The sequence below is a fragment of the Nomascus leucogenys genome, chromosome X (assembly GCF_006542625.1).
Source record: "Nomascus leucogenys isolate Asia chromosome X, Asia_NLE_v1, whole genome shotgun sequence".
NCBI classification, from domain to species: domain Eukaryota; kingdom Metazoa; phylum Chordata; class Mammalia; order Primates; family Hylobatidae; genus Nomascus; species Nomascus leucogenys.
Window position 1 is genome coordinate 77,329,602 of NC_044406.1, and position 26,536 is coordinate 77,356,137.

Sequence of the window (26,536 nt, forward strand, 5' to 3'; positions counted from 1 at the left end):
GTTTAATAAGAATCCGTGTGTGTGTGTGTGTGTGTGTGTGCAGGAAATCACTGGAAACCCTGGTTATTTTACCAAGAGTTTGACTAGAATGGCAGTTTCAGTTCTGATTGCCTTGAGAAATTGAGATTGACTTATAGAGCTGATAAAAGTCCTTCAGAAGGGTTGGCCTTGTACCTTGTCTACACATTTCCTCGACAGGTTTCCTGAAATAGATAGATTCTAAGTTCATGAATAAGAAAATTTAATGTTGCTAAAATGTCCATAATACCCACAGTGATCTATAGATTCAATGTAACCTCTATAGAATTTTTAATGTAACTTTTTAAAGAAATAGAAAAACCACTTGTAAAATTTATATGAACACAGGAAAAACCCTAAATAGCCAAGGAAATTTTGAGCAAAAAGGACAAAGACAGAGCTATCACACTACCTGATTTAAAACTATGTTACAAAGTTATTTTACTTAAAACAGAATGGTAGTGGCATCAAAATAGATATATTAACCAATGTGACAAAATAGAGAGCTCAGAAAAAACTCCCACATTTATGGTAAACTGCTTTTCAGTAAAGGTGCCAAAAACACAAAATGGAAAAAGAAGAAATCTGGGTATCTACAAGTAGAACAATGAGATTGGATCCTTATCACACACTGTATGCAAAAATCAACTCAAAATGAATTAAAGACTTGAAGTTAGGCATGAATATATAAAATTACTAGAAGAAAATATAAAGAAAAATGACATAATATTAGTTTGGGCAATAATATTTTTAGGTTTGATTCCAAAAGCTCAGGGAATTAAAACAAAAATAGACAGAAGTGGTTAAACCAAATGTTTAAACAATAATTAACATCAATCTTTCTCCAAGTTTTCCAAATAATAGAAGAAAAATATTTTGTAACTTATTGTGAGAGGCCAGTTTTATTAGCCTTATACTATAGCCAGATGAAAATTTCACAAGAGAAAACCAAAACCAAACCCAAACTACAGACCATATGCCTTATTACTATAAATACAAAAATCAGTAAAAAAAAAAAAAAAAGCAGTAAAACAAAACATGGCAACATATAGAAATGATTATGTACACCTATAAAAAGTGATACTTTTCCCAGGAATCCAAAACTGCACCAATATATGAAAAAATTAATAAATATATTTCACCATATCACAAAATAAAGACCAAAACTCACATGATCATATCAATAGATGCAGAAAAAGCATTTGGCACAATACAACACTTCTTGAGAATAAAAGCAATCAACAAACTAGAATAGAAGAAAACTTCTTTGAATTAATAAAGTTTATCTACAAAAAACACAGCAAACATCACATTTACTAGTGCAAGTGAAATATCTTATTTTTTCTATAATCAGGAAAAATAGAGCGATGTACACTGTCTTCACTTCTATTCAGCATTATACTGGAAGGTCTAGACAGGGCAATCAGAAAAGAATATAAAATAAAAGGCAGTCATTATCTTGCCTACAGAAAATCCTAAGGAATTTACACAAACACAGACACACATAAGAAATTATTAGAACTAATAAATGAGGTCAGCAAATTTAGTATAAAATATAAATATATAGAAATCAATTATATTTTTATATACTAGCAAAGAACAAGTCAAAAAATATTAAGAAAATATATTTATTTACAGTAGCATCAAAAGGAATACAATACTTTAGCATTCATTTAACAAAATAAGTGTAAAACTTGAACTCTGAAAGCTACATAACACTGTGGAAATAATTTAAAGGTCAAAATATTTGAAAATACCTGTCATATTAGAAATCAGAAGATTTAATATTCTTAAGCTAACAATAGTTACTAAAATGATCAATGTATTCAATGCAAACCCCATCAAAATTTCTTCTGACTTCACAAAAATTGATAAACTTGTCCTAAACTTCTTATATAAATGCAAACAATTCAGGCTATTCAAAACAATTTTGATAAAGAAGAACAAAGTTGAAGGACTCACATTTCTTGATTTCATGTCTACTACAAAGCTACAGCAGTCAAAGCAGTGTGGTACTGGCAAAAGATCGATTATATATTGATTATATATAGATTAATAAAATAAAAGTAATAAGAAAAAAATAAACTGTGACATTTATTGTGACTTGATTGTTGGCAAGGGTGCCAAAATAATTTCATGTAGAGAAAATATTCTTTTATCAAATGATACTGGGTAAATTCTATATCTAAAAAAAAAGAATAAAGTTGCAATCCTATCTCATAAGAAAAAAAAGTTGGCTCAAAATATACCATATTCTTAAATACAAGAGCTTAAATAACAAAAATATTACATTAACATATAAGCATATCTTTTTTACCTTAGATGAGGCAATAACTTCTGAAATATGACACCCATAGAACAAGCAACAACAACAACAAAAACAAATAACATATTGACTTTATTTAATTTTTTTTTAATTTGTCCTGCGAAGACACCATCAAGGCAGTGAAAAACAACCCACAGAAGGAAAAATTTACTTCTGATTAAGTACATGTATCTAGAATGTACTCTTGCAACCAAAAAATAAAGAGCTGAATAAACACAATTAAAAATAGGCAAAATATTTGAATAAACATTTATCTGATAAAGGTATTAAATAGTAATTAAGCACATGAGAAAGTGTTCAACATTATTAGCCATCAGGGCAATTAAAATTAAAACCACAGTGAAATATTACTTCATTCCCCAATAAGATGGTTGTAATAAAAAAGATAGACAATAACAAGAATTGTCCTTAATATGACAAAAGTGGAGCCCTCGTATATTGCTAGTGGTAATGTAAAATGGTACAGCTGCTTTGGAAAACAGTTTACAGTTTCTTACAAAGTTAAATTTAGGATTACCACACAACCCAGAAATTTCACTCTTAGGTGTATGCCCAAAATAATTAAAAACATATGTCACAAAAAACGTATAAATTGATGTTTATAGCAGCATTATTCATGATAGCTAAAAGGTAAGAACGTTCCAAATTCCAATCAAATGGTGAATGAAGAAATAAATATGGTATATTCATACAATGGAATAATATTCAGCCACAAAAAGAAATGATACATGCTATAATATAGGTGAACCTTGAAAACACTGGACTAAGTTATAGAAACCAGATGCGAAAGGACACTTGTATGATTCCCTTTTGTGATGGTTAATACTGAGTGTCAACTTGATTGGATTGAAGTATACAAAGTATTGATCCTGGGTGTGTCGGTGAGGGTGTTGTCAAAGGAGATTAACCTTTGAGTCAGTAAACTGGGAAAGGCAGACCCACCCTTAATCTGGGTGGGCACAATCTAATCAGCTGCCAGCACGGCTAGAATATAAGCAGGCAGAAAAATGTGAAAAGAGAGACTGGCCTAGCTTCCCAGCCTACATCTTTCTCCTATGATGGATGCTTCCTGCCCTCAAACATGGGACTCCACGTTCTTCAGTTTTGGAACTCAGACTGGCTCTCCTTGCTCTTCAGCCTGCACATGACCTATTATGGGACTTCGTGTGAGTTAATACTTAATAAACTCCCCATTATATATATATATTATATATATTCATATGTATATATCATATATATTTATATTTATCTTGTAACTGATGTAAAGTCCATAAGCAATAATTATAAAACTATATATATCTATATACCAATACATTCCATTCTTTCTGTCCCTCTAGAGAACCCCGACTAATACAGATTTTGGTACCAGGAAGTGGTTCTAGAAAAACAGAATATTAAGGATGGAGTTGTTTTCTTGGTTTTGGGGTTTCTGGAGTTGGCTGCTTAAGATGATTAGACCCAACAATGCTAAGGACTCTATTTCTCATAATATGGAGAACACTGATAGTCTTTGGCATGAACTGTTTAGAGAGTTATGCAAAATAAAAGCATATGACATCTGTAATCCCAGCACTTTGGGAGGTGGAGGCGGGCAGATCACTTGAGGTCAGTAGTTTGAGACCAGCCTGGCCAACATGGCGAAACCCTGTCTCCACTAAAAATACAAAAACATTAGGTGGGCGTGGTGGTGCACACACCTGTAATCCAAGCTAGTCGGGAAGCTGAGGCAGGAGAATTGCTTGAACCTGGGAGGCAGAGGTTGCAGTGAGCCAAGATGGCACTATTGTACTCCAGCCTGGGTGACAGAGCGAGACTCTGTCTCATAAATAAAAGTCTTTAATCCAAATAAAAGCAATACAAAACAATATGGCTCTTATCACAATACTAATTGAATTTCATAATATACAAAATCTTTTTACACTATAGCTCCTTTTTCTTTCTCCTTTTGTACTATCTTTGCCTTGTAAATTACATCTTCATAGCTTATTAGCTCATCAAAAGTTTTATAATTGTTGCTGTATGCACTTTACACCAGTTACGAGAACAAAATATATACAGTAAAAATACATTTATGGTACCTTAAATTTATTAAGTTGGTGCAACTTTTAATGGCAACAACCACAATTACTTTTGCACCAAACTAATACCTGTGTACTTACCAACACCAGTCTATTTATTCCTGGGGATTTTAATTTTTGTCTATTGTCCTTTCATTTCAATCTGAAAGCTTCCATTTAATATTTATTTTAGACAGGCTTGCAAAACACAAATTCTCTGTTGTTTATTTTAAATCTAGAAATATCTTCATTTCTCCCTCAATTTTGAAGTATAGTTTGCTTTATTAAAAAAAATCTGGTTGATAGTCTTTTTCTTACAGCACATTGAATATTTCATTCCTCTCTGTCTTTTGCCCTTCATGATTTTTGATGAGAAGTCAAATGTTAATCTTATGAGGTTCTTTTGTCTATGATAAGTGAGTTTTATCTGGCTGCTTTTAAGATTCTATATTTGTCTTTGGCTTATGATAATTTGACTGTAATGTATCCAGATGTGAATGGCTTTGTGTTTATCTAATTGCAGTCTTTTTGAGCTTTTTGGATGTGAACATTAATATTTCATTTTTGGCAAAAATTTTTGGTCATTATTTCTTCAGATATTTTTTTTAGTGTTTTCTCTGTCCTGTCCATCAGATTTCCACGTTGCATACTTTGGTATACTTATTCGTGGCCCACATGTCTCTAGAGTTCTGTTTCTTTTTTGTTTGTTTGTTGTCTTTCTGTTTCTTAGACTGGATAATCTCAATTGACTAGTTTTCAAGTTTGATGATTCTGTCTTTTTCCGTTGAAATCCATTGTTGAGCCACTTCAGTGATTTATTTTTCATTTCAATGTTTGTACTACTCAACACCAGCATATTTATTTTGCTCTTTTATACAATTATTATTTCCTTATTGATATTCTTTATTTAATATACCATTGATCTGCTCTCTTTTGCCATCATTTTCTTTTTACATTTTTTTATACTTATATTAGGTCAACTAAATCTAATAAGTCCAATATCTGGACTTTTTCAGTGTCAGTTTCTATTAACTTTTATATTCCCTGCATAGACATCTTATTTTCCTATTTATTTGTATATGTCATATTTTTTGTTGAAAACTGGAAATTTCAAATGATATAAATTGACAAATATTAAAATTATGTTCCCCTACCTCCTTTGAAGTTGTTTTTGTTTTCTTGTTTATTTTTTACACAGTTGCAGTTAATTTTGTGGCATTCCTGTACCAATTCTGTTAAGTTTGTATTCCTTGTTATGTGTTTCCACCAAAGTTTTTCTCTGTTTAGCTTTCTGATCAGCTAATGGTTGAACAGAGGTTTCCTTAAATGACTTGAACCAATATATCATCCAAACTGCTGAGAGTTTCTCTCCATGTGGCAGGACATGCTTTTAATACTTTGGCAGGCAGTTTACAACTCTGCCTTAGTCTGCATTTCTGGTTTGCCTAAAACCTCAAGGTCAACTATAGGTTAAATATTTTAACTTTCTCAGTATTTTTCTGGACATGTGCACAGCTCTTCAATGTGCATAGAATTATACATACCCAGGAATATGTTGGAGCTTTCAAAAGTTCTCTATGGGCATCTTATATCCCAACTCTTTCTTTTAAGATTTTTAGTCAACCTTGAGTTAGCCCCAGTTCTTTTATTTGTTTATTTATTTATTTAATTTTTCTCTCTCTTTATATATTTTATTATAGTTTAAGTTCTGGGATACAAGTACAGAACATGCAGGTTTGTTACATAGGTACACATGTGCCATGGTGGTTTGCTGCACTCATCAACACATCATCTACAATAGGCATTTCTCATAATGCTATCCCTCCCCTACCTCCCCACTACCCAACAGGCCCCAGTGTGTGATGTTACCCTCTCTGTGTCCATGTGTTCTCATTGTTCAACTCCCACTTATGAGTGAAAACATGCGGTGTTTCGTTTTCTGTTCCTGTGTTAGTTTGCTGAGAACTATAGTTTCCAGCTTCATCCATGTCCCTGCAAAGGACATGAGCTCATCCTTTTTTATGGCTGCATAGTATTCCATGGTGTATATGTGCCACATTTTCTTTATCCACTCCATCATTGATGGGCATTTGGGTTGGTTACAAGTCTTTGCCAGAGCTGCAATAAATATACATGTGCATATGTCTTTATAGTTGAATGGACTATAATCCCTTGGGTATATACCCAGTAATGGGATCGCTGGGTCAAATGGTATTTTTAGATCCTTGAGGAACTGCCACACTGTCTTCCACAATGGTTGAACTAATTTATACTCCCACAAACAGTGTTAAACTGTTCCTATTTCTCCACATCCTCTCCAGCATCTGTTGTTTCTTGACTCTTTAATGATCTCTAAAACTCTCAATAAACTAGGTATTGATGGAACATATCTCAAAATAATAAGAGCTATTCATGACAAACCCACAGACAATATCATACTGAATGAGCAAAAGCTGGAAGCATTCCTTTTGAAAACTGGCACAAGACAAGGATGCCCTCTCTCACCACTCCTGTTCAACATAGTATTGGAAGTTCTAGCCAGGGCAATCAGACAAAAGAAAGAAATAAAGGGTATTCAAATTTTCTGTGTTTGCAGATGACATGATTGTATATTTAGAAAACCCCATTGTCTCAGCCCCAAATCCCCTTAAGCTGATAAGCAACTTCAGCAAAGTCTCAGGATACAAAATCAATGTGCAAAAATCACAAGCATTCCTATACACCACTATTGACAAACAGAGAGCCAAAGCATGAGTGAACTCCCATTCACAGCAGCCCCAGTTCTTAACATCACTTCATTCAGCTGTGACATTGAACAATTTGGTTTAAAAACAAAAAAATCTGTGGTGACAGGGTGGTTCTCACGAAGTGTTCTCTGAGTAAGGTAAACTAAAGAAGATGCTTCAGAATGTAGCTTTTCATTGAGCAGCCAGATAAGTCAAACAGTGACAGTTCTCTAGGGATGGGTCTTTTGGGGAGCGCCAAACCCTTTCTGCCTCCTCTCGTGGCTGCTATGCTCTTGTTTTTCACAATTACCAAAGCTGTTCATTTTAGAAACTGCTGGAGAGCTGAGGAGAGAGAAATGTAAATAGAGTAAGTTAAAATGCCACAAACTCACTATTCTTACCAAGGTTCAGCTAATTCCTTGAATAAATGTTCCCCCATTTCCAAATTTCTGAAAAAGTTGATTTTGACAATTTTATAGTGTTCTAATTACTTTTATTAAGAAACATACTTTCAAAGTATTTACACTGCCATCCCAGAAATGCTTCACTTAAATATAATTTTATTTAAGTATTTTAGTTATAGTTTTTTACATCCTATATTTTATCATTTCAATTTCTGATATCATTGTGTAGTTAATTCTGTCGTATTTTTTCTGTTGCATCTCAGTCATTGTAGCTTTTCATGTATTTGCTGATTTTTATTATTAGCTCATACATTTAAATTTTAAAAACAATTAGAATCATTCCTTCCTAGTGATATTTATAAGGTCACAAATAAATGTCTACCCTCAGTAACTTCTCCTTAGCCCATTCCTTTAGAGTTGCTGCTTTTATGAGTCACTGCTAGTGACTAAATTAATGTTTTGGAAAAATATATTATAGAGAACTCTTGTGAAAATGAGAAAATGATTCATCTTCACATCCCTGATGAAGTCTGATCATTTTTTATTTTTATTTTTTATTTTTATTTTTTTATTTGAGACAGGGTCTCACTTTGTCACCCAGGCTGGACTGCAGTGGAGTGATCTCAGCTCACTCACTGCAGTCTCTGCCTCCTGGGCTCAAGTGAACCTCCCACCTCAGCCTCCTGAGCAGCTGGCATTACAAGTATAAGCTTCCGTGCCCAGTGACGAAGCCTATTCTTTAATTCATTTTTTTCAATATCCCTTAGCATAAATCAAAGAAGCTGAGAACTATGTACATGTTCCTTGACATTGTTTACACCCGACAGCACTGATTTCCTTTTTTTGTTTCTTGGTTTGCTTAAGGTTTGTTATGTAGCACTTATTTCTTATAATCTCTTATTTAGACTAATGGTTATTATACATTGCTAATAATTATAATGTACTGAGCCATTTATGTTATTACAAATTTTATTACTAGCGCATCTCTTCCCTCCTGCCATAGTATTTCAGTGGCTTTGATGCAACTGGGCTTATTTGGCATTGCCTCTGAACTCAGGCTAACCTACAGAATCCAGAACAAGCCCCTGGTGTAGTGGATAGTGTCAGTACTTGTATGTTTTGGAAGATAGACTGTTAGTCTACGTCTGTCTCAGAGTGGAACCAGAGGCTCCAGAGATCGATCCTGTATTTCTACACCTACTGAATGCATAGTTAGAATAAAAATACTTGTCAAAAAATAAATAATTCTACATTGGGTACCTGGCCAATCTAGTGAGCATTATTATGGTAGAAAAGTCTAAGTACAAGACCTTGCATCCAACCTTCCCTACTAATATAGTTGACCAAAACAATGTCACATTGCTGAGTGAATTGCAGAGATTAGTATCTTCATGAGAAACTTGGAAGATGCAGGTATAGTGATTCCCATTTTAACTCAATTATTTCACATGTATGCAAGACCTCCGAATCTTATAATAGTATAACAAACCTGATCAAGTATTGTGTACAATTGCTACTGGACCCTTACAGAAACTAAATTCTTGACCATGAATTTAATATGACCCTAAGAACTGAACTATCTATAATAAACTGGATGCCATTTCTAACACCAAACCGTAAAGTTACTCATAATGAAGCTCCCGAAGGCACAAGAAAGGTACATGAACAAGTTGCTCAAACTCTCATTATAATACCTATCTTTGCTACATTGTCATATATTCCTTAACACACACCTATGGCTTCATGGGAAGCTCGTTAAAGCCAGTTAAGAAAGAATAAAAATATGCAAGCTTGATTTAAAGATAGTTCTGCAGGCAAAACCAGCATCAGCTGAGTTGATTGCTGCAGTATTATGGGCCTTGTGAGGGTGACTCAGAAAGCCAAAGAGGATGAGAAATTTTCATAGTAAGCAGAACTTTGATCATTACATTTGATCGTTCAATTTTTGGAGCTGGAGAAATACATTCAGAAATATTACTACTTCATCGGCATTGTCTTATGGTTTGTCTGCGTTTCAAGAGGCTTGTAAAACACAGATTGGAGAATTGGTGACAAGGAGGTTTGAGAAAGAGGTAGGATGATAGGAAGAGGATAATAATTTGAGGATGGATGCTGTTATGAGTTGAACTGTGTGATACCCAGATTCATATGTTGAGGTCTTAATTCCTAGTACCTAGAATATGACCTTATTTGGAAATGGGCTAATCAAGAAAAAGGGAGGTCGTGGGGAGTTCCTAATCCAACGAGACTGATGTCCTTATTAAATGGGGAAATTTGTATACAGTTGTTCATAGAGAAAACAGAATGTTAAGAGACATAAGGAGATGCCATCACAAGCCAATGAGAAAGGCCAGAAGCAAATACTTCCCTCTCAGCTCTTGTGAGGAAGCAACCCTAATGACAAGTTGATTTTGGACTTCCGGCCTTAATATCTGTAAGACAAAAAATTTATATTATTTATGCTACCCAGTCTGTAGGACTTTGCAATAGTAGCCCTAGCAAACTGATATAGATTCTAGTAATGGGAAGTGTGATGCTTCTGTAACAAATACCTAACAATGTGGAAGTGGCTTTAAACTAGATTACAGGCAGAGTGGTATCAAAATACCAGCTGAAGATATATTACATACATAAACTATCCTCTTTATAATTTGAGAAGATTTCTTCTAATTTAAAATATATAACCTCTCTTAAAAACAATAACCTATTCTGCTTACAATTCTTTAGTCTGATATCACATTAAAGAAGATTCCTAAATTTTTTCTCCAAATTTGTTCTACAGTAACTGAACATTCATAAATGCATGCATGTAGGTGGCTTCCTTTTAAGAATGCACTGCTCATAAAAGTTTACTTCTAGCTAGGATGGTAATCTTTTGCATTCTTGTTGTTAATGTGTGCGCTTAAGTGTGTATTTGTCATAAACTAATTTTCCTTAATCACCAGGATACTTTTTGGCTTCCATAATTGTCATCTCAATTTGTAAGGAAACTTTTTATTTTTCTATTGTGTATTTGAAAACGTTTTATACTGACTAATGCATGTTATGTAGCATTAAGAAACCATGGTATAACCTTTGAAGAGTTGTGAAACAATAATCCTGTATTTAAAAAATTCCCTTTGGCACATGTTAGTGTTATGAAAAGGTACACAAAAACTAATAAGGTTTCCTGGCATGCTTCATTGCAGGGTTATACAATAGGGAGAGGAAAAGCTCAGAAGAGATCATAAGGAAATTGGAAATTTATGCAGCTTCTAAGAGAGGGCAAGTCGTGGTTTGAATTAATGTTGTACGCACTATTGATTAAAGAGAGAGGATTTTCTTATTGAGAGAACAGAATTAAATACAAATATTGAAGTTTCTTGGACAAAAAATCTCATTGAACCTTTCTATAGCTATGTCAATCTATGTCTTTTTTGTCAATGTATGTATTTTTTAAATTGCCTGTGTGACAAGAAAATAATCAAATTTTTTGAACTTGGTTCTTACTACTTTAAAAATAATTTAGATATGTAACCCTTTAATGGTCATATTTCGATCTTTGGTCTCTCACTTAATATTATATTGTATTTTCTAATCTATAGCTAATAAGAATAGGATATTGTAAACTCCAATTAAAATATATTAACCAGGCACAGTGCGGTGGCTCACATCTGTAATTCCAGCACTCTGAGAGGCTGAGATGGGAGGATCGCTTGAACGTAGGAGTTCTAGACCATCCAGGCCAACATATGGCAAAACTGCCTCTCTACAAAAAACAAATAAATAAATAAAAATTAGGCAGGCATGGTCGTTTGCACCCGTAGTCCTAGCTACTCAGGTGCACACCACCAAGCCTAATTTTATTATTTTATATTTTTTTAATTTTTTTCAAATGAAGTCTCACTCTGTCACCCAGGCTGGAGTGCAATGGAACGATCTTGGCTCACTGCAGCCTCTATCTCCCAAGTTCAAGCGATTTTCCTGCCTCAGCCTCCAGAGTAGCTGGGATTATAGGTGTGTGACACCACACCTGGCTAATTTTTTTCTGTATTTTTAGTAGAGACAGGGTTTCACCATGTTGGCCAGGCTGGTCTCAAACTGCTGACCTCAAGTGATATGCCTGCCTCCGCCTCTCAAAGTGCTGGGACTACAGGCAAGAGTCGCTGCGCCAGGCCACTAATTTTTTGTGTGTATGTGGAGAGACCGTTTTGTCACTCAGGAGGCTGAAATGGGAGGATATTTTGAGCCCAGGAACTTGAGGCTGTGGTGAGCGATGATTGCACCAGTGCACTCCAGCCTGGGCGACAGAGAGACACTGTCCTGAATAAAAAAATAAAATAAAATAAACAGGTAAAAATATTGTTCAGCATTCTACAATTGAGGTTGTTCCATTTAGGACTATATATGCTATATGCAGACAGGTTTAAATTTTTAAATATACAAATATTTTAGCTAGTGCTGTTTGAACTTTTTCACTAAAGGGCAATGTATTTTTGAATAATAATTTTAAATAGTTTTAGAGAAAAAGAGCTTGATTAGTTCATCCATTAATCACAAAATATCCACTGGCAGTGTAGTTTATGTGTAATGTTTTGCTTTGCTTTATATTTCCATACTATATAAAAGAACAATAAAGTAGTATGGAAAACTTGAAAACAAACGATTCATAATAAAAAATTAAAATTTTCAGATGGATTAGAAGTTCTTGAAAATGAAGTTCCAGAATGGAATTCTGTCATTTTGACAAAAAAGTAGAAAATATGATAGGGAAGATAAGAGCCTAAAAAATATTTTCAGTAATTACAATATTTGACAACTAAGCTTTAGAAAAAGAAAGCGGGAAACACAATGGAAGTAGTTATGAAAACAGTAACAGATGTGGGACCTCTAAATTGAAGGATGTCCTGGTTGCTCCGAGTGAAAAAGACCATTGGAGAGAAATAAGCAGATTGGGTAAAAGAAAAAAAAGTACTAATGCATACAAATTGTAAAATTATAAAATTGTGTAAGACTAAGGCATGAAAAGACAGTTCTAAAACTTCCAAGATTTACTGGGGAAGAGTATGTGTGTGTGAACATACATTTAAAAGACTTACCTTACAGTTCATATTTCTCTCAAGCAAAGTCCACTGTAGTTTCTTAGACACTCTCCAGGGCAGTTGCCCTCAATGAAGTCGCAGAAAACTTGGGGCAGCTGTGATCTTATCGCACTATCGTCTAAACTTGTAGTCTCATATAATCTTCATAGCAGGCACAGAGAGCACAAATTGGCTCCTTCATGCTTCAGTTTGTAACTGACAGTTTATTTCTACTTACATTCTCTGAACCAGAACCTATATAGTTTCTGCATACTCCAAAGAAGTTGAGAATATGGGTGACCAAAAAGGATATTTGCAAAGTCTGACCATTCCCTGCTTTCTGGGAGACTTATTTCCTCATCCACTCTATCTAACTATTTTAAAACTTTTATAAATCAAAAACATTTTTCAAAATATCTGAGAGCCCTCTTTCAATTCTCTGATTGTTTCTCTTTAAAGCAACTTGTTCTTGTCTCTTATGGAGATTGGATTGCATGGATTTGGAACTTGAAAATTTATGGATGACAGAATATCTACTTTTTTTCATGAGAAGCCAATTCTCACAATACCTGTCTTAGATTTTCTAACAGAATAATTCAATTTATCTTGGAATAAATATAATACACATGAAAAGTCTATATATGGTGAACTGTAGAACTGTTTTAAGTATATAAAAGAACACCTAAATGCAAAGACCATATATCTAGATTGAAAGATTAAATGTAGTCAATGTATCAATTCTCCCAAAATGAAAAGAAATAATTCAGTATAATTCAAATTTAAATTCTGCCATGTGTTTTAAAAAACATAAAAAGTCAATTTTAAAATATATTTTGAAAGAAAAATCACAATATTAGCTAAGAAAATTAAAGAGAAAAATAATTGGGTAATTTGTATTTAAAATGATGTTTCATGATACTTTTAATTTGCAATTCTCTAATAGATGAGAATAATTGTATTTTCATAAGTTTATTGAATATTGGATTATCCTTTTCCTTTAATTTTCTGCTCATCTGACCATGTTGATTATATATGTATTAATTTTATTTAAATATAATGTAAATATATACTTACTGATTACATTGTATATTTATTTTATTTAATCTTGCTGTCATCTTTTTTATTTAATTTCTTTAGATATAGTTTAATACTTCTTTTGGTAAGTTTTTTTAATTGATGAAATAAACTTTATTAAGAATTTATGCTCATCCAAAAATACTAAGAGAATAAATAGTGAAGCCATAGGGTGGGAGAAGGAATTGTAATACGTGTATCCACTAAAGAATTCACATTTTTAATATACAATAGGCATATTGATTAGGAAAACATAGACAACTCAGTAAATGACAAAAACTTGAACAGATATTTCACAAAGATGTCCAAGTGGACAGTGAGCATAAGAATAGGCCTTCAGTATCAAATCTTCAGGACATTGCAATTTAAGTTCTATCTAAAAAATACAACATGAACACTCCTACAATGTCTGAAATTAAAACAGAATAATAGATAACTGATTTTTCAAGTGGATACTGGGTCACTGATTCCTCACATTTCCTTCTTTTTTATTATATGTATTTAAAGCTGCAAGATTTTCCTCTAAACTGGTCTGAAATGCATCTTAAAACTCTCACTGTCATTCGGTAGCAAACATATTCTAATTTATATTATTGCTTTTGTCTCCCAGCACTTAAGATTCTTTCCTTCATCTTGACTTTAGATAACCTGTTGACTATGTGCCTAGGAAATGATTATTTTTGTGATAAATTTCCCAGGAATTCTTTGAGCTTCTTGTGTTTGGCTGTCTAGACCTCTTGAAGGCCAGGGGAGTTTTCCTCAAGTATTTCCTCAAATAAGTTTTTCAAACTTTGAGATTTCTCTTTTTCCTCAGGAACACCAATTATTCTTAGGTTCAGACATTTAACATAATCCCAAACCTCTTGGAGATATTGTTCTGGTTCTTTTTTCTTTGTCTTTGTTGAGTTAGGAGAATTCAAAAGCCTGTCTTCAAGCTCCTTTTTCTACTTGTTCTACTGAATGATTTAAACTTTATACTGCATTTTGTATTTCTCTAAGTGTATCTTTTATTTCCAAAAATTGTGATTTTTTATAACATCTATTTCCGTGGAGAAGTTCTCATCCATATTCTGTTTTTTGTCTGTTTGTTTGTTTGTTTGTTTAAGTTAGTGTTCACCTTTCTCTGGTATCTCCTTGAGTAGCTCAATAACCAACCTTCTGAATTCTTTATCTGGCAATTCAGATTTCTTCTTGGTTTGGAACAATTGCAGGGGAGCTAGTGTGATATGTTGAAGGTGTTATAGAACACTGCTTTGTGATATTACCAGAATTACTTTTCTGTTTCTTCTCATTTGGGTAGACTATTTCTTATAATTGTTCTTGAATTTATTTTTGATCAGACTATGGTTTTTGTTTGTAGTGGTGTTGTTTTTTCCTCTTTTTTTTTTTTTTTTTTTTTTTTGAGATGGAGTCTGGCTCTGTCACCCAGGCTGGAGTGCAGTGGTGCGATCTCGGCTTACTGCAAGCTCCGACTCTCAGGTTCATGCCATTCTCCTGCCTCAGCCTCCCAGTAGCTGAGACTACAGGCCCCCGCCAGCACGCCCGGCTAATTTTTTGTATTTTTAGTACAGACAGAGTTTCACAGTGTTAGCCAGGATGGTCTCAATCTCCTGATCTCGTGATCCGCCCACCTCGGTCTCCCAAATTTCTGGGATTACAGGAGTGAGCCACTGCGCCTGGCCCTGTTTTTCCCTCTTAAGAATCAGGCTTTAATGTCTATTTTAGCTTAATTTGATTCTTGGTGCTTGTAGACATGAAGATTCTTTTGTCCCACGGGGTAATCCCTTGATATGGTACTTCCCTCTATCCCCTAGTTATGGGGGCTTCCTGGGAGCCAGACTACTGTGATTGTTATTGCTCTTCTGAGTCTAGCTACCCAGCAGTGCCACCAGGCTCCAGCTGGTGTTGGGTAATGGCTGCAAAGAGTCCTGTGATGTGGTGTGTCTTCAGGTTTTTCAGCTGTGAATACCAGGACCTGATCTGGTGGTAGTAGCAGGGGAGTGAAATAGATTCCATGAGAATTTTTGACTGTAGATACATTTAGGGTGCTGGCTTTCTCAAATGCTGTTTGTGTTAGCAGTCAGTGAAGTTGTCACACGGACAGACTCAGGGCTGCTTGTTAGCCAGTATGTTTCAGGCGTGGTATTAACGGTCATTTCTCCTTCCTTGGAGCAGGGTTGTTCTGTCATGAGTCGCTGTAAAGGCCTGAGTTGGTTGGCCTCCAGCCAAACAGTGGCAGTTGTAAGAGAGCACCAGCTGTGGTGGGATATAAGCTTGCCCTAGGTTGGCCAGGGAAGGTATTCTGGTTACTCAGGCAATGGGCAGGGTCATAAAGCAACCAAGACTGTACGTCTTTTGTGTGTGGCTACCAGGGCTGGTAGAAAAATACCATCGGGTTGGGGCAAGATTAAGTGGATCTTGCCTCAAACTCTCCTTTGCCGGGGCTTGCTGTGCCCACCGTGGGGGATGGGGGTGGTTCTCAGGCCAATGAAGTTATGTCCTAGAGGGGAGTGTGGTTGCCTCTGCTTAGCAATATTGTTTGTCAGGGAAGTGGGAGCTAGTCAGTAGCAAAGACTTCACCCACCTCCCATGCAGTTGGCGGGGCCGGTCTGGCTTCCACAGTGCCGTGGTCTCCACTAAAACTGCTGGGTTTAAATCCAGACAGCTTGCTGATGCAGAACTCAGACCTTTTCCCAGGCCATAAGACTGAACTGATCAAGCAAGCTCAGTTTCCAGCCTTTCCCCTAACTACCTGGCCACAATATTGGCTGTGGCTCTTGTCCTCATATGTGTCACATTTCTTGTTTTCCCCCCATATTCTGCTCAAAAAAGTTAGTTCCCATTCAAAATCATTGCAAAATTCAGTTGGAAGCTTCTGACACCTTGTGACCCCTCTGTAATTTTGCTGGATGCCTTTCCTGAGGGCCTCTGTGAGATGTAGTCAAAGATGGCTTCCCTGTGCTCCAGCTAGAGAATGGGAGTACCCACAAGGCTCTTCCCACTGTTGCTTTTACTTTTATATTTTCCATGGCTCCCTAAATCCATTCCAGCTCTAGGTAAGGTTAAATCCTTCTCCTGTGATCTGCATTTTTAGATTCCCCAGTGGGATGGTGTGTTTGGAAGCAAGTTTTACCTCTCTTACACTTTGATAACTCACAGTTTTTTGCCTATCTCATGCCACTTCTTTCAAAGGATCTGTGAATTCTTTCTGTTTTCATGGTACGGTCCTGCAATGGTTCTTGCAGCAAAAATTCGCAGTGTGAGTCTTCACACACTGTTTTGTCAGTCCAAATGGGAGCTGCATGTTAGCCCTGTCTTCTGTCTGCCATCTTCCCCCACCTCTGCATGTGTTTTAATTCTACATAAATTAAAAATACTACAAGAAATTATAAATGTTGTCCTGTATGCTAATATTTGTTTTAATTTATCCGTGAATTTTCCCTAGTATTTTATTTTTTTTTCTAAATTGGTGTGCCTTTTCTCTGGCATCATTTTGCTTCTGTATAAACTCATTGATATCCTTTTTAATATGGTTCTATAATCTACAACTCTTTTTCCTTTTAATTTATGAATCTAAAAACATTTTATAGCCCTTCACCTGTTAAAAATATTTATATTGACTGTATAGTTAATAGTTAGCAGTATTTTCCAACATTTTATATGCCTTTATCTTCCAGGTTCCAAATTTCAGTTAAAGCATTAACTGTCTGTCTCATTGTTACTTCTGTGAATAGAAAGTATCTTTTTCCAGGAGGCTTTATATATGTTTCTTTTTCTCACTGTCTTTCGACCCAGTAACTTTGATTATGACTGGGTAATGTTACTGAAGTTATTTTGCTTGGAGCTTCTTGGGTTTCATAAACATGTGGTGTGATGTTTTATGCCACTTTTGGAATATTATCTCGTCAAATACTATTTTTGTGATAATACTTGTGTTAGTCTTTTCTACCATGATATTCGTGTACACTTTTGTCTGTTTTCTGTTTTTTTCTCTCCCTGCTTTAGTCTGTATAGTTTCCACTATTTCTTCATCTCAATAGTCTTCACTTCAACTTTACCCACTCTACTCTTCTTTTAAACAGTTTTATTGAAATATAATCAATATATAAACAACTGCACATATTTAATGCATACATGTGGATAGATTTAGACATATGCAAACACCCATGATACTAGTAACACAATCAAGGTAATAAACTAAATCTACTCTTAAATACGTACATTGAGTTCTGAATTTCAGTTGCTGTGTTTTTGTTTCTCTTTTATGCTTTTCACTTCATTTTGTTTTTACATTCAGTTCCTCTATTATTAATGCTATTTTCTTGAAAATAATAATTATAGTTATTTTAGAGTTTCTGTCTAATAAATTTAATACCTGAATCACTTTTGGATCAATTATATTGTCATCATCCATCTTGTTTCTTGAAATATACATTCACTTTTATTTGACTATTGTATAATATTTTGAAAAAATTGAGGCTCTGGTATGTTACTATCTAGCTCTAGAAAAAATTAGACTTTTATTTTTGCAGGCATGATTAAGATAATTAAAGAAAAGTCTCTTTATTCAATCAGGAATTCAGGTAATTTTACTCTGGATCTCAATCACTGTGCATTCTTCTTTACTTCTAGTCTGCCATTAACACAAGAAACATCCCATTAAGTGTCAATTGAAGACTTGTTGTGTGTGCCACGTTCCCAACAATAATAATGATGAAAACTTTAATCATTGTCTCATTTTGTAGAAGCAACTTTCCAGTTAGTTAATCAACCTCTCCTCCTCAGGCTTCTTACAAACAAATAACATCTAAAATGGATACCTGAGGCCTCATCATTGTCCCCTTATTAATGTGGGACATATGGAGACCGGGCAGTGTAGTTTTAGGCCAGTTCCAGTTTATACTGTGTTCACTGGCTCCATGGACCAATCTAGTTTTATTTTCCTTAGTCTCCAAATACATAATTAGATTGAATATACTTGGTAGTTAACAGAAACCTTATTTTGGGTTTTTGAAGTATGTGTAAGAACTATTATAATAAAAAGATTAAGTGAAAATTTCTGACAACCTTCACCTCAGCCAAAATAATAAATTGTAAACAATATCACACAAAAGAGGTTAATAGGTTAGTGCCATGTTTAAACACGTTATGAACATAGAAATTGTATTCATTATTATATACCCATTTAGTTTACCAGTTTGGCTCTTATGGAAATTAGATGAAATTTGGCAGATCACAGTGAATTAGCACAAACTCAAATAGAAATTAATTCCCTTTGCAGCTGCTGTGTTATATGTATATTTACTAGAGAAGATCCTCACAGCTTCAGACACATGACATTTACCTTTTAATCTGGCATAAACAAATGTCCTTTTCCATCCACAAAAGAATAAAGGTCAAAAGCAAAAGAATAATATTCATGTAGAATGAAAAGACAACACATAATTATGCATTTGCTTTAGGGTTTTTTAAAATATTTGTTACATTCTGATGTTGGTGGGATACAACACAATGACCATCTGGAGAGAAGAAAGGCAGAATTCCTTCTTACTTAAAGTTCCAAAAAAGAGAAGGCTGCCACGCAGGGCCACAAACTGAGTTACACTCAGGGAAAGAGTTACAGAGCTGGCACTATAGGAGATGGCCTATGTATGGCAAGCAATGAATAGTTAGCTAGGATTTGGGAGCTATTTTGGGGTTAATTTTTTAAAAATAATTCTGTGAGCCTAATGAAAAAAAGACTGTATTAGTCCATTCACACATTGCTATAAAAAAACTATCCGAGACTGAGTAATTTATAAAGAAAAAATGAATAATTGACTGACAGTTTTGCAGGCTGTACAGGAGGCATGGCTGGGGAAGCCTCAGAAAACTTACAATCATGGCAGAAGGCAAAGAGGAAGCCAGCATGTCTTACATAGTTGGAGCAGGAGGAAGAGAGCAAAGGGAGAAGTGATACACGCTTTAAACAACCAGTCTTGTGAGAACTCTATTATGAGACAGCACTAGTGGGATGGTGCTAAACCATTATAAACCACCCACATGATCTAATAACCTCCCACCAGGCCCCACCTCCAACACTTGAGATCACATTTAAAAATGAGATTTGTGTGGAGACACAGATCCAAACCGTATCGTTCTGCCTCTGGCCTTTCCCAAAGCTCATGTCCTTCTCATAGTTCAATATACAATCATACCTTCACAACAGTCCCCCAAAGTCTTACCTCATTCTAGCATTAAACCAAAAGTCCAAGTCCAAAGTCTTATCAGAGACATGGCAAGTCCCTTCTGCCTGTGAGCCTATAAAATCAAAAACAGTTTAGTTACTTGCAAGATACAATGAGGGTAAATGAATTGGTTAAATGATCCCATTCTACATGGGAGAAATTAGCCAAAACAAAGGGGCTACAAGCCCCATGCAAGTCCAAATCCAGCACAGCCATCATTAAACCATAAAGTTCCAAAATAATATCCTTCAACTCCATGTCCTACATCCAGGCCATATTTATGCGAGGGGTGGGCTCTTAACACCTGAGGCAGCTCTACCCCTGTGGCTCTGAACAGTGCAGCCCTCACAGGTTCTTTCATGGGCTGGTGTTGAGTGCCTGCAGCATTTACGGGTGCACAGTGAAAGTGTTGGTTGATCCACCATTCTGGGGTCTGGAGAATAGTGGTCCTCTTCTCATGGCTCCACTAGGAAGTGCCTCAGTGGGGACACTGTGTGGGAGCTCCAACCCCACATTTCCCCCTCTGCACTGTCCTAGTAGAGGTTCTCCATGAGGGCTTCACCCCTGCAACACACATCTGCCTGGACATCCAAGCATTTTCATACACCCTCTGAAATCTAGGTAAGGGCTCCAAAACCTCAACTCTTGCCTTCTGTGCACCTCCAGGCCCAACACCATGTGGAAGCTGCCAAGTTGGAGCTTGCACTTTCTGAAGCAACAGCCCAAGCTGTACCTTGCCCCTTTTTAGCCACAGCTAGAGCTGCAGTGGCTGGGAGGAAGGATGCCATTTCTTCAGGCTGCACAGAGCAGTGAGGCCCTGGGCCTGGCCCACAAAACTATTTTTTCCCTCCTAGTCCTCTGGGCCTGTGATAGGAGGGGCTGCCATAAAAGTCTCTGAAATACCTTGGAGGAATTTTCCCATCGTCTTGGCTATTAATATTTGTCTCTCCTTTACTTATTTTTTGTTTGTTTGTTTGTTTTTTAATCATTTAGAGTTTTTGTACAAAAAGTGATGGTTTTTTTTCTTCATTTTAAAACACCAGGGTGTGGGGGAGGGATGCAAACAAATAACAAAAAAGATGCTTTTGTGGCCGGGCACGGTGGCTCACGCTTGTAATCCCAGCACTTTGGGAGGCCGAGGCGGGCGGATCACGAGGTCAGGAGATCGAGACCACGGTGAAACCCCGTCTCTACTAAAAAATACAAAAAATTAGCTGGGCGTGGTGGTGGGCGCCTGTAGTCCCAGCTACTCGGAGAGGCTGAGGCAGGAGAATGGCGTGAACCCGGGAGGCGGAGCTTGCAGTGAGCCGAGAGTGCGCCACTGCACTCCAGCCTGGGCGACAGAGCGAGACTCCGTCTCAAAAAAAAAAAAAAAAAAAGATGCTTTTGTAACATTATTTTCCCTGTTTAGAAAGAAAAAAATCACTCCAATAGTATTGAAAAGTCCAAAGATCAAAGTTTCATTTTCTTTTCCTAAGGCTTATAAAAGGCCCCCTGCCTGTTGATTCCATCCCTCTTTTGTGTCCAGTGGAGCCATGTTACTCTTCAGTGGCCCAGGGGTTCACTATTAAAGAAAGATCAGCCCAGGTTTCTGGGCACATGGCCTAAACAGGAAGATGGAAGCATCAGAGGATTAAAAACCTTTCCCCACAGAAATGTGGGCAAGAAGACACTTCCCTGAGCCAGCAGAAGGGACAGGTGCAGCAGCATTCCACACCCAGCGCAGAGGACAGCAGAGCCCTCGATGTCCCACTTCTGCTTCCGTTCCCTTTCTAGATTGAAAATAAGGTCAAAACCACATGCCAGTGGAGAAAGTGCGACATATGTTTAGAAATACTGGTATAGGGAACCAGGAGTAAGAAAAGCTTTACCAGATTTTACTACAAATGGATGAGAGACATCAGGATCCCACCACCGCAAGGTAAAGTGACTTCCCTTTTCTGGAACCCCAGTGGCACAGGAGTTCCAATTTTCCTTTCCAAGGACTGGATTTCTGGATAGGCATTTTGGCTGTATGTGGACAGATAAGACCACAATCCTTAGCCCAATCCCAGCTATACAGTCACCCCAATTTCCACAAATCATGTGATGGTACCGTATAATCCTGTAATTGGGAACTTTCACATTTTTCCTGTCCTAATCCCAGAGGGGGGAGAAGCAAGTCTAGAACATCTCCAGGCTCAGACTAAATGAGACCAAATAATCACTGCAAAGTAGTTCCAAGCAGCAAGAAATACCAGATTCTCATGGAGACTACTATAGGGAACAGAATAACAACATGAAAGCAATCAAACCTGTATAAATAACGTTTCTTGGCATTTTTTTAAATTAAAGAAATCCAGTGTCTCAAAAACTTGTGAAAATGTGTTTAAAAAACAAAGGGCCAGTGAGCCTGCCACACCATTTTGCCCATATGCCTATTGTACCTTCTGATGTCAAGAGACAGTGCAAAAGCCTCTATTTTCACAGGCCCTATTATATTAACTCTGACTTACAACTGTACCTCTCTAGAGAAAAAACAGAAAATAAGGAACAAAGGGAAGGCAGTTTTACTAGTGAGAAGATGCAAATCAAAAGCAAACTGGAAAGCAAGAGCAATAGTAAGGGTGAGATGACGGACTGGAGTTGAGACTGCTTGGGAAATCTGGCTGTGTAGCTTTGGTTTGGGGGACTGAGGAAGAGGCTGGACATATAAAGTGCAATCTACATTGGTAATAAATGGTCATCCCTTTCTTCTGACTCCTCCCCCAGCTGGTCATCCCCCACACCACGATATGCTGCAGGCACATTTCGAGGTTTAGAACGGCAGACGAAGTCACAGCCATCTGCTACCAGATTGCCAAGATCCTGCCAGAAGTTTAAGTGGGGAAACTGCTCCATTCCTTTGGCTCCCACCACCAGTCGCTGGTATAGGAAACCCCCAACAACATAAACAGCAACCAGTGATGCAAACGTGACAAGTAAGATAGAACCCACACTGAGGTGGGAGCTCTCTGGGGAACAGGCCAGGCTGCTGTCCATCTCAAAGAGGTAGAAACAATCTTGGACTTTGCCACGCTCCTCAGACACAGGATTAAAATTGTCCGCTAGGGTGTGTCGATTGCAGGAGATCATCACCACTGCACGACGCTGCTCCTTGCCACAGTGGTTGTCATATTCATCACCCCCTTTATAGATCAGCATGATCCAATTACTTCCGTTGAAGATGTGAGTCTCGTTCAGTCTCCCTACCACTGTCTCCTTCCCATTACTTTTGTTGATTTGCACCAGGCCTGCCCCAGAAGTGTGGTTGCCAGCTTCCCGGCACACTCTGAAGATGTACATGTATGTATCTGAACCCTGGCCCACAGTGCTCTCAAAGCTTTTATTAAACAGTAGTTTCAGCCTCTTCACTAGAGCCAACTCTTTCTCTGACTCTTTACCCTTTTCTCCTACCAAGTCGCAAGTTTTTTCTTCTGTCTGCCAGGATTCTCTCACTGCCACAGCCAGGAGTAGTAGCAGTAGCAGTCCAGTCCTCCAGCAGCTGTAGAAAGGGAACATTGTGTCGTTCGTGAGAAACTGGAGCAGCCAAAGATCAGAATCCCCAGTGAATACCCTTCTGGGGATGGGAGATGGGGCCAGCTAGGGGCCGGCCGCAGACCCCGGTCCCAGAGCTAGTTTCAGAGGCCAGCGTTCCCCCTAGCGCCTCGCTGTGCCCCACTCTGGGAACCGGAAACCTCTCTCCTTTACTTATGCGAATTTCTGCAGCTGGCTTGAATTTCTCCCTGAAAAATATTTTGTTGTTGTTGTTGTTTTCGTTTTTTTTTCTACAACATTGGTAGACTGCAAATTTTCCAAGCTTTTACACTCTGCTTCCCTTTTAAATACAAGTTCCTGTTTTAGATAGTCCCTTCGTTTGTGCAAATGTGTGTAGGCTTGCATCTCACTTTATGCAGAGCTGGAAAATATTACCCTTTCACTGGATCCTTTGCCAACACAAAGAAAAATGTGACCCAGTTACTTATTTAAGGTATAAAGTATACTGTGTAGATAACTGGCATGCTTTTAAATAAACATGTAAATAATTTCAGTTTGGCGGTTGTATTCGTATATACAGAGAAAATACTATGCCATTCTTTTTTGGCTTTTTTTTTTCGATACTCTGGGAAGACTACAGTAAATCTAACATCTCTTGTAAATATCTGTCTTTTCTCTTTGGTTGTTTTTAAGTTCACTATATTAATGATGTTCTGAAATTTTGCTACAAAGATGTGGATTTTTTTTTTTTTTTGCTATTTATCTTGTTTAGATTTTACTATGTTTCTGAGTCTTACAATAGATGTCTTTCATCATTCTGGCATTTTTAAATAAATAATATTTTCCAATATCTCCTCTTGTCATTGAAATACTATTAAACATATGTTGGACGTTTTCATTCTGCCACCCTTGTCTCTCAGTTGTCTTTCATATCTCTTTTAATGTCTTCTGAGTAATTTTTTTCAGATCCAACTTTCAGTTTACTAGTTATTTCATTGAATGTGATATGGTGTTTACCCCATCTGTTGAGTTTTTACTTTTAGTTATTTTATTATTCATTTCACAAGATTATATTGTATCTTAAAAAGTATTTTAAAAATTCTCTCTTTTTTTGAAGATGGTTGTTCTTGATTCATTACATTGAATTTAATTATTTTAATTATTTTTTTTTTTTTGATGGAGTCTTGCTCTGTCACCAGGCTGGAATGCAGTGGCACAATCTCGGCTCACTGCAACCTCCACCTCCCGGGTTCAATTGATTCCCTTGACTCAGCTTCCCAAGTAGCTTGGACTACAAGTGTGCACCACCACACCCGACTACTTTTTTGTGTTTTAGTAGAGACAGGGTTTCATCATGTTGGCCAGGATGGCCTCGATCTCCTGACCTCGTGTTCCACACACCTCAGCCTCCCAAAGTGTTGGGATTACAGGCATTAGCCACTGTGCCTAGTCTTAAATATGTATTTTTAATCTCTGCAACTTGTTCTATCGTAGAAAATTATGACAGTTTATTTTTATAATAGATTTTCTCATTTTTGCTGTAAATGTTGGATTTTAAACACTCTTAACTAATATTTTATATGCAATAATTTTGTTCTGACTGCATAAGAGAGCTTTTACTGCTCCTGGGATGTACCTCAATTTATCACCAACATTGATTTGCCAATCTGGGCCCAACTCGCCATTGTCAGCTTGAGATTTCGTTGCCTACATAGAAATTAAACACTGAAAACACAAACTTTTATACAGATGTGCCTATATGTAAACATTTTAAGGGGAGAATTTTATTATAATTATAACACAAGCCACTACAAAGCAAGTTTCTGTGTGTTGGTATGTTTACTTTTAACTGTATTATTTTACTGTGGATAAATCTTTTGTATATGATTTGAGTTTTAAAAAAGATCACTGCTCTGTTTCTATCATAGCACAGTCCAAGACCTTACTTTTTTTTCTTGTAAAGGCATTAAAACCAAATAGTCCTGTCAACGAAATTGTAAAACTCTCCATGTTTGCTAAGGTGTAATTTTAAATGATAAGTGCTTTAATTTATTTTTTTTTAATTTTAGACTCTATTTTCTTGCAAGTTTCTGTTCACTGTCCTACACATTATTCTGACATTCACTTCCTTTTTACCTTCCGAAACCTGGGAATTCTCTTCTATTAATTTGGTGTTTGTTTATGTATTTTAACATTTCATTTATATTGGTTCCAGAATTTCTATATTGTAGAGGCAGAGGGGGAATTCTCTCATTACTCTAGTCTACAATATTTTACAGTTACACATTAATTATATTTTTAATATAGATAAAAGAAAAAAGTATGTAGTGGTTGGTTTTCTTCACTTGGTACAAAAGAAAATTTACTTAATCTAAATAGATTTTTATTTATGCCTGTCATTAATAATTAGATTGCAGATATATGCATCAAGAAAGTACAAGTAGCAATGTGTTTTAAAGATTAACTAGGTGGCTAAAAAAGATCAGCAAGGAAAAAAAACTTTCGGCAATGGCAATATAATCAGATATCAACAAAGTCAGTTTTGGTCATAATACTTACATTTAAAGAGCCCTGTACATACTTAAACTTAAAAATATTATACTATTCTATAATATGTCATAATAATACAGGCATTTTTAAATTAATTTCTATAGTCTTAAATATAATGGTTTCTTAAAGCTCTAGCTTTCCTCATGACTTCCTTAGTGCACTTTAGAAATTATAAGGCTAGTATAAAGAAAACCATTTTCATTTCTTCTCTGTAGTCAATGTAACTATAACCTACAAACTTTAAAATGCCACAATTGGCACACAGATATTAAACACAGGACTTCAATGATAATATAATTATTCCATTACTATCTGCAATTTGATGTTGAGTAGTTTCATGAAATTTAGATTTTTGTTTTGTTTTGCAAAATTTATTATTTCACTGAAGATTAGTGAGATATGAAAACTTCTCAAGTAATAATAAGTAAAAAGCAAAAGACTGTCTTTACTATTGTGTCCCTAAAAGAAATGCTACTCGAAAAGAAGTTCTGACCATAATTCATAAATGTTAGTTGCAAATTATACATTAGTACTACTTATCACTCATCTCACTTACTGCTCTTGTCACAATAGGCTTT

The 26,536-nt window shown here is 36.2% G+C and overlaps 1 protein-coding gene across 1 annotated transcript; it reads right to left on the bottom strand.

Annotated features, from left to right (window-relative positions):
- Window positions 1-22,195: 22,195 nt before the first annotated feature.
- On the bottom strand, window positions 22,196-23,599 carry LOC100599592 (cation-dependent mannose-6-phosphate receptor). The gene has a single exon (XM_004092464.3). The coding sequence runs from the start codon at window positions 23,430-23,432 to the stop codon at window positions 22,596-22,598; it is 837 nt and encodes a 278-aa protein (XP_004092512.1). The 5' UTR covers window positions 23,433-23,599; the 3' UTR covers window positions 22,196-22,595.
- Window positions 23,600-26,536: the final 2,937 nt, after the last annotated feature.

What these genes read in the sequence shown, in the direction of transcription:
- LOC100599592 (XM_004092464.3), bottom strand. Translation starts at nt 23,432, where the DNA reads ATGTTCCCTTTCTACAGCTGCTGGAGGACTGGACTGCTACTGCTACTA.